Below are 9,687 nucleotides of genomic sequence, written 5' to 3'. Positions count from 1 at the left end.
ACCAGATGTCCAGATTTACCAGGATATGTCCTCTTTTTAGAGGACTATCCAAACATGCCCTAATCATTAATGCATTCACCTCCACCAGGAGTCTTCCTACACCACCTTCATAACAGGCTTTAACAATTAATCTTTTACAGCCATTTTTTCTTAATGCCCTTCTTTTCTTGCTTCTTTGTTCTGTTTTAGTTGTAAACTACATGTAAATCACTTTATGGTACCATGCAGTATATCATATTAATAAATGATGATGGTACACTGAGTGGGTGGGCACTTAGAGCTGTGGGCAGGTCCAAGAGAGGAAGGGATGGGAAGGGGCCTGAGAGTGCTGCCAAAAGGTTCAGGAGGAGTGAGAAAATCAATGACATGCTTCCAGTTGCTGATGTCAGCACTCCCCAAGCATGCTTAATGCATGTAAGTAATAATAAGGTATAGCTTCTGTCAAACATAATTTGTATATTTTTGACAGGTGGCCATGCCCACTTCTGGGCACACCAGCCAATTAGAAGTGAGGATTTGCCCAAGCCCCACCCATTTCCTGCCCCCTTTGATGATGTCACTAGGTATGATGTCCTCCATGAATTTTTAGCTGCAAGGGACTTCTGCCTTTTTGCTACTAACTCAGGACTGGTCAGTAAAACAGGAGTTTAAAACCAACATGATTTGAGGAGCTGTCACATCTAATGGCTTTGTGAAAGCTCCTATTTTAAAACAGCTTTTTGTCTGTTTGCTGAACCATGATCATTTGCTCTTTCGACTTTTTGAAGGTGTTGCCTGTGTGTCTATGGAATGAATATGTTACATGTTGTAATGGACTTCTGCCTTTTTGCTGTTAACTCAGGACTGGTCAGAAAAACACGAGTTTAAAACTGGAGGGAGTATAAAAAGTGATTTTCTTTCAGAGTGAAGACCAAAAAAAAGAGGACACATGACTCCACCCTCCAGCCCCTCCCAACCACTATCTCCTTCTCTCCCATTCTTTCTTGAATTCAGTTAGTCTTTGTCTCCACCACCACTACTGGGAAACTATTCCACACATCTACCAACCTTTCTGTAAGAGTATTTCCTTAGATTACTGCTATTACTTATCATTTCTATACTTCTACCAGGCATACACAGTGCTGTACATCAAACATGGAAGAGACAGTCCCTGCTCGAAAGAGCTTACATCTATGACAGACAAATTGGACAAAAAAAGGTACATCTATACACAGTGCTCAGGTGGGAAATTACAGAGGTAATAAGACAAGACAGATATGGGTACTTAGCAGGTGGGTTGGAGCTAGGAAGTGAAAGCCTCTTAACTTCATTCTATGCCCTCTCATTCTGGAGTTTCTTTACAATTAAGAGAGACTTACCTCATACACATTTATGCCACTTAGGTAATTAAACATCTCTATCAGAGCTCCCCTCATTGAAAAGAAACAGGATATGAAAATTGATGGAAGACTCATCAATAACCTTCGCTATGCTGATGATTTCACTTTCAGCCAATAATATGACAATTACATTTGATGCTTTTTAACATATTTATCAATGATCTAGAGATGGGATTAACTAGAGAGAATTAAATTTGCTGATGACACAAATTTGTTCAAAGTTGTTAAATTGCAAGAGGATTGTGAAAAATTGCAAGAGGACCTTGTGAGACTGGAAGACTGGGCATCAAAATGGCAGAAGACGTTTAATTTGAGCAAGTGCAAAGTGATGCATGTGGGAAAGAGAAACTTGAACTATAGCTACATATGCTGGGTTCTGTGTTAAGAGTTACTGCCCAGGAAAAGGATATAGGTGTCATTGTTGAGGATAAGTTGAAACCCTCAGCTCAATGTGCGGAAGCACCTAAGAAAGCAAATAGGAATTAACAGGAAAAAAATGGAAAACAAAGATGAAAATGTTATAATGCCCTCGTATTGCTCTATGATATGGCCGCAACTTGAATACTGTATGCAGTTTTGGTCGCTGTATCTCAAAAAAGATATAGCGGAATTAGAAAGGGTACAGAGAAGGGTGACAAAAATGATAAAAGGTTAGGGACGACTTCCCTATGAGGAGAAGCTAAAGCATCTAGGGCTCTTCAGCTTGAAGAAGAGATTGCTCAGGGGTGATACAACAGAGGTCTATAAAATACTGAGTGGAGTAGACAGGGTAGATGTGAATCGCTTGCTTGCTCTTTCCAAAAATACTAGGACTAGGAGGCATGCGATAATGCAATGAAGTAGATTTAAAACAAACGAGAAAAAATATTTCTTCACACAATGTGTAATTAAGTTCTGGAAATCAGTTAACTTAGCGGGGTTTTAAAAAGGCTTGGATAATTTCCTAAAAGAGAAGTCCATAGGCCATTACTGAGATGGTTTGGGGAAAATCCACTAATTATTTCTAGAATAAGCAATATAAAATCTGTTTTAAATAGATAGGATCTAGCTAGGTACTTGGGACCTGGGTTAGCCAATGTTGGAAACAGGATACTGGGCTTGATGGACATTTAGTCTGTCCCAGTATGGCAATTCTTATGTTCTTAATCTAAAACAAGATCACAGACCATACAAATGGGACTGCACCATACTGGTAAAATTTTCAACCATGATGGAGAAGCAATAGAAATGGTAGACGACTTCAATCTGCTTGGATCAATAATCAGTATCGAAAGAACACACAGTGAAGAAATCCAATGACAAACTGTACTTTCAATAATGTCATATGGATATGAAAGTTAGACACCGGAAAAGCACGACAGGAAGAAAATTGAAGCCTCTGAATTATGGTGCTGGGAAGAAATACTGCGGAGGGTTGTTCCCTCCGCAGAATAAGTGCATGATTTCTTAGTGCTGTTTAATTTGGAGAATGCTAATCATGATGTCTCTTGGGTTTCAGCTTTCCCCATGTCGCCTTGACAAAGAACTCGAAACGCGTTGGCGTTCAGGGGAACGATTTTACAGCTGAAAGCTAAGTACTCAGAATTGATACGTATGAGCAATGATACATAATAGCATGCTCTAATATTAGAAATGACTAACAAATTAACAACTAGATAAATCGATAAAAAGAAAAGTAAAACAGAAAAGAATTAATACGGAGGAGGAGGTACCGTGGGGTAAATGAAGAGTTTATTCCCCTCAAACTATCTGGTTTGTGGAGCTGTCTGATACCCCTATCGGACCTCATTTAGAACTCATTGCAGTGGACTCTGTGACTATTTTGTTATAGATATCTCAAGCTATTATTAAGAAAAACTGATAGTGAGATGGCTCAAAGGGAAGAAATACTAGCATTTGAAATGCAAGAGGAGAAGTTCTAGAACAGTGGTTCCCAACCCTGTCCTGGAGGATCACCAAACCAATCAGGTTTTCAGGATAGCCCTAATGAATATGCATGGAGCAAATTTGCATGCCTGTTACTTCCATTATATGCAAATCTCTCTCATACATATTCATTAGGGCTAGCCTGAAAACCCTGCTGGTCCTCCAGGAGAAGGTTGGGAACCAGTGTTCTGGAAGACAAAACAAGAAGACATAAACCAATACCATTTACAAAGATATTGAGATCCACAGCTGGAGCAACAACTAGAACGAGATTCTAAAAGAGGAAAATACATGCAGGTAAGATAACTTTAGTCTATCCCTTTAGCCTTAGGCAGAATTACTAAACATGCTAGAGAGATTGTTTTGAACCTATAGGGTAAGATGATCACATTTGTGCTTTTCTCTACTCCCAGCTCTGCACTTGTTTTACTTTGCTGCACCATATGTCTGAATAGCCTTCTTGAACTGGTACATCACGCGCCTTCTCTAGCCATATTCTTATTCCTCCTAAAAGCCACCTTTTTTTGAGTCTGCTTTTCAATCTCCCCGTCTTGTTTATTTTAACCATATTTTCTTAACACTTTTACTGACATCTTTATTTGGCTTTTCTGTGTGTTCTGACTACATTGTAATCTTCATGGACCAAGGACCATCTGTCATAGAAACATAGAAGATGACGGCAGAAAAGGGCTATAGCCCATCTAGTCTGCCCACTTTAACAATCCCACCCCCTGAATTTACCCCCCTAGAGATACCACATGTGTATCCCCTCTACATTTTATTACCTCCCTAGAGATCCCACATGTGTATCCCATTTCCTTTTAAAATCTGGCACGCTGCTGGCCTGAATCACCTGAAGCGGAAGTTCATTCCAACGATCGACCACTCTTTCGGTGAAGAAGAACTTCCTGGTGTCACCATGAAATTTCCCACCCCTGATTTTCAGCGGATGTCCTCTTGTGGCCGAGGGACCTTTAAAAAAGAAGATATCATCCTCCACCTCAATACGGCCGGTGATATATTTAAACGTCTCTATCATGTCTCCTCTCTCTCTCCGTTCTTCGAGTGAGTATAGCTGCAATTTATTCAGCCTTCCCTCATACGGGAGGTCTTTGAGTCCCGAAACCATCCTGGTGGCCATTCTCTGAACCGACTCAACTCTCAGTACATCTTTTTGGTAATGTGGCCTCCAGAATTGTACACAATATTCCAGATGAGGCCTCACCATGGATCTGTACAACGGCATAATAACTTCGCGCTTCCGGCTGATAAAGCTTCTTCGGATACAACCCATCATTTGTCTTGCCTTTGAAGAAGCCTTCTCCACTTGATTGGCAGTCTTCATGTCTTCGCTAATGATCACCCCCAAATCACGTTCCGCCTTGGTCCTAACTAAGGTTTCACCATTAAGTGTATAAGTTTTGCATGGATTCCTGCTGCCGAGGTGCATGACCTTACATTTTCTGGCGTTAAAGTTTAGCTGCCAAGTTGAGGACCAGTGTTCCAATAGAAGTATCTGTCATGTGTATCTGTTCTGAGCTGCCTACATCTTGTAGAAGTGGTAGTAGTTATTAATAAAGTTGTTGCTACTGGGATGACTGCTGCTCCTTAAAGCAAATCTCCTGGTTGGCAGCATTGCGTGTACAGCTCAGTCATGGTGCATGGGTGGGAAGGGATATATAAAAGAGAGGGCAAAATAGAGGCAAAGTAGTTTAATTTTTATGCTATAAGTATAAAAAATAAATACAGAAAACATTTTTTATAAAGTTAACATAAACAAATGTGCCCTTTTAGTGCTCAGTTATCAATTTTGCAATACATGCAAAATCAGATTCTTCACACTATGTGGTCCTTTTATTAAGGCGCACTAAATGCTAAGGTATTCATTATATTCTATGGGCGTCTTAGCATTTAGCGCACCTTAATAAAAGTACCCCTGTGTTCCTAACTCCTTTTTAGACAGTAAGAGCCTGATTTCATATAACAGGGCCTAGTGGTGCAATTCATCACAGTTGCAGTCAACTGCTAGGTTCCATTTATCGAATCACACCTACCTCAACTTAGGTGCCAGTAGGCATCTTAATGTTAAGTACCAGTATATTAGGCCAGGTTCTTAATACATCTTGACATTTCTACCCATGTCTTCAATGTTTACAACCACTGCTTGGAGCAGAGTGTTACCAATGCCAGCTGCTACCAATGTATTGCAATAAAGTTATCCATTAGACTGTTCAACTCTGCTTTCCATATAAGATGTGTTATTTCTCTGCAACTATTAGCAATATAAATATCCTAAATATAAATGAACAAATGAACTGCAGAGCCCATAGGCTGCATCTATGGCTCTCTCTCATCAATGTTTTCATCAGGACAGCAGTAATACTCCACAAAACAGATCTGTCCATCTTCATTCCGGATCATGTACTGCAAGGAGAGAAATCCCCGGTTATCGGTTCGAATGGACACTTTACAGGATAATGCCAGGGCTTTAGTAGATGGCTTGAGCAAAGATAGCTTATACCTGCAAACAGAGAATAATAAACCTAAGTTTCCAATAAACACAGTTTGCATAAATTAAATGGAGTGTCTTGAAGCTTTACTAGTCTGGGTGAAAACGGAATTCTTTTTTATAGCTTTTATTAAACAAACTAATGGGAATGTGAGGCACAGTGGTTAGAGCTACAGCCTGAGCACCCTGAGGATGTGGGTTCAAATTCCACGCTGCTCCTTGTGACCCTGGGCAAGTCACTTAATCCCCCATTGCCCCAGGTACATTAGATAGACTGTGAGCCCACCGGGACAGACAGGGAAAAATGCTTGAGTACTTAAATGTATACCACTTAAGACTATTTAATTGGTATATAAATACTAAAATAAATAAAATAATGCAAGTGTCTTCCTAAGAAGATGCTGTACATGGGATCTTGAGACCATAAAGGTCCAATCTGATGATGCCTAGCTGCTATCCAAAATCTGAATGAAAAATCTAATCTCACATTGCTCTCTTTGTAGGCCCAAAGATAATTTCTAAACTGTAAAGGAACAAGTTTACAAAGTTTACATATGAATATGTTAGTATATCCAGAAATTAACACTTTGAAATACTTTCAGAATTTACTACAAATCCAGTATTATTACTATGGACTAACCTATTGGTCTGCGTCTGACTACAGTGGAAAGCTTCCATTAAATCCGAGTCTTTGGGATAGTCCAGGTGTGCACTTCCTGAATCTCCAAATGTAGATAATCTGAAATACAAATTCAAAATATTGGAACAAAGTTTGCCAATGAAGCTAATAAAAATATGATTTTTAACTAATTGGGGAAAACATAACTAAGATTGATGATTCATATTTCTAGATTTTTAAATCAGAAATAGCAATATGGCCTGAAGGACAGATCTCAAGTGATATATGCAAGATGAGAGAAAAAAGGTCAGGAAACATTGATGAATATGAAGCATTCCATTGCATCCCTCCAGATTGGCTTAGGTTGATGGGTTGTTATGCACTCTAATCAGCACATGGAGACTGAGAACGTCTGACTTATAAGTGAGCCAATATGCTGTGCAATCCCCAAGAATTAGTATTTTTCAGGCTCCTGCAGGTGGTGGATGTGGTAAGCTTTTGCAGTCAGCTTTTAGGCTTGGGGATTCTCGAGGAGCCTTTGTTTTCCTTGCTCAGTTAGTGAAAAAAATAAAACAAACAATAAATGTTTCTAGTGCCATTTGCTCTTTCAGTGCTTATTTTTGGTTTTCCTTGCAGCTAGACCAGGCTGGGGGGGGGGTCTGTGTGGGTCTCCTTTGTCTCAGAGATGTCACATCTAGGTGACTGGGTTATTCCCCTCCACTCCCCTTAAGGACTACTATTTGTGTGTGCCTCACCTGTCCTTTTCTGCTTTGCAGCAGACAGATAATCTTGAGAGCTGGTGGAGGTTTTAGCCATATATTTAAAAAAACAAACAAACTAATAACAGATTAGGTTCTTACTCCAATAATCTGGGTTCTATTAGAATACACAGGAGTCCATACTTGAGCTGTTGACTCCCACTTCACGCAAAACTGCAAAAGAGTATCACTTTAAGAACTTGAAACTTCTCCCCTTCTGCAGTGGAGAATAGCTCCCTCCTCAGTTGGTACCAAAGCAATTGAACTCCACTGTAACAAAAAAAAGGAGAAGGAGAGGGACAGGGAAATCCCCCAGCAACCATTCTACTCTAAAATTTAGGAAGTAAAACAATGATTAATAAACAATTAAGAACATAAAAATAGCCTTACTGGGTCAGACCAATGGTCCATCAAGCCCAGTAGCCCGTTCTCACGGTGACCAATCCAGGTCACTAGTACCTAGCCAAAACCCAAAGGAGTAGCAATATTCCATGCTACTGATCCAGGGCAAGCAGTGGCTTCCCCCATGTCTTTCTCAATAACAGACTATGGACATTTCCTCCAGGAAATTGTCCAAACCTTTCTTAAAACCAGCTATGCTATCTGTTCTTACCACAACCTCTGGCAATGCATTCCAGAGCTTAACTATTTTCTGAGTGAAAAATAAATTCCTCCTATTGGTTTTAAAAGTATTTCCTTGTAACTATGTGTCCCCTAGTCTTTGTAATTTTTGACGGAGTGAAAAATTGATCCACTTTCACCAGTTCTACTCCACTTAGGATTTTGTAGACTTCAATCATATTTCCCCTCGGCTGTCTATTTTCCAAGCTGAAGAGCCCTAACTCATACGAGAGGAGTTCCATCCCCTTTATCATCTTGGTTGCTCTTCTTTGAACCTTTTCTAGAGCTACTATATCTTTCTTGAGATAAGCAGACCAGAATTGAATGCAATACTCCAGATAGTCGCACCATGGAGCGGATAAAGGGGCATTATAACATTTTTAGTCTTGTTAACCATCCCTTTTTTAATAATCCCGAGCATCCTGTTTGCTTTTTTGGCCGCCGCCACACATTGGGCAGAAGGTTTTATTGTATTATCTATGATGATACCCAGATCCTTTTTTGGGTGCTAATCCCCAAGGTGGACCCTAGCATCTGGTAACTGTAATTTGGGTTATTCTTCCTAATGTGCATCACTTTGCATTTGTCCACATTAAATTTCATCTGCCATTTGGTCACCCAGTCTTCCAATTTCCTAAGGTCCACCTGCAATTTTCCACAATCCACATGCGTTTCAACAACTTTGAACAGTTTAATGTCATCTGCAAATTTAATCACCTCACTTGTCATTCCAATTTTCAGATCATTTATAAATAAGTTAAATAGCACCGGTCCCAGTACAGACCCCTGTGGCACTCCACTGATTACTCTCCTCCATTGAGAAAAATGACCATTTAACCTACCTTCCGTTTTCTAGCCGATAACCAATTCCTAATCCACAACTCAACTTTGCCACCTATACCATGACTCTTTATTTTCTCAGGAGCCTCTCATGAGGAACTTAATGAAAAGCTTTCTGCAAATCTATATACACTATATCAACCGGCTCACCTTTATCCACATGTTTATTCACACCTTCAAAAAAGTCGAACAAATTGGTGAGGCAAGGTCTCCTTCGGCTGAACCCATGCTGACTGTCTCATTAATCATGTTTATCTATGTGTTCCACAATTTTATTTTTTATAATTGTTTCTACCATTTTGCCTGGCACGGAAGTCAGGCTTACCGGTCTGTAATTTCCTGGATCCCTTTTTAAAAATCGGTGTAACATTGGCTACCCTCCAATCTTCAGGTAAACAGTAACGAGTGAACAATAAATCACTCACATGAGTAACTAAGAGCCAATCTGTTAAGTGTAACTAGCAGGTGCTATAGGACCCTCCCAAGAGGAAAGAGAAAAGGAAACCTCCTGTTCCTGTAACACATCTCTGATGGACCCTGTCAATGTCCGAGGCAGAAATCAGGTAGTTCAGACTCCTGTGGATCCTAACAGAACACAGATTATTGAGGTAAGAACCTAATATCTTGTTCTGTTGCAGATACACAGGAGTACATATGTGAGCTGATGTACCAAAGCAGTGCCAGATGTCTAGGGGGGGCAGATGAGCCTGCCCACAGAACCGAGGACCCAAAGGCAACATCCTCTTGCGCTGCCACATCCACTCTATAGAACTTTGTAAAGGTGTGAAGAGTAGCTCAAGTAGCTGCTCTACAGATTTTATCAGGCGAAACAGCTTGAGACTCTGCCCAGGAAGTCACTACACCTCTCGTAGAATGTGCTGCAAGAGAAATGTAGTTAGATGAAATCGCCACGTGGATCCATCTGGCAATGGAAGCTTTGGTCAGCACAAAAAGATGATCAGAAAGCCTGGAGTCATTGGTCCTCTCCAGGTGCATAAGCAGGGCTCTGCGCACTAGTGCTGTCCAATTCACAAA

General features: G+C 40.3%; 1 protein-coding gene across 4 annotated transcripts in view; it reads right to left on the bottom strand.

The window, feature by feature from the left end:
• Window positions 1-5,002: 5,002 nt before the first annotated feature.
• The window catches only part of RAD1 (RAD1 checkpoint DNA exonuclease), a 38,095-nt gene continuing 33,410 nt past the window's right edge, over window positions 5,003-9,687 (bottom strand). For all 4 annotated transcript variants that reach the window (XM_033933009.1, XM_033933025.1, XM_033932999.1 and 1 more), the window contains exons 5-6: window positions 6,455-6,553; window positions 5,003-5,826 (exon numbers count right to left, since the gene is read on the bottom strand). In XM_033933009.1, coding sequence (XP_033788900.1) covers window positions 5,643-5,826; window positions 6,455-6,553 — 283 coding nt within the window. In that variant the 3' untranslated portion in view covers window positions 5,003-5,642. The remainder of the gene's footprint in view (window positions 5,827-6,454; window positions 6,554-9,687) is intronic.

This window comes from Geotrypetes seraphini, chromosome 1 (assembly GCF_902459505.1).
Source record: "Geotrypetes seraphini chromosome 1, aGeoSer1.1, whole genome shotgun sequence".
Taxonomy (NCBI): Eukaryota; Metazoa; Chordata; class Amphibia; order Gymnophiona; family Dermophiidae; genus Geotrypetes; species Geotrypetes seraphini.
The sequence above is the reverse complement of the archived record's forward strand: the minus strand, read 5'-3'. Positions and strand labels throughout refer to the sequence as shown.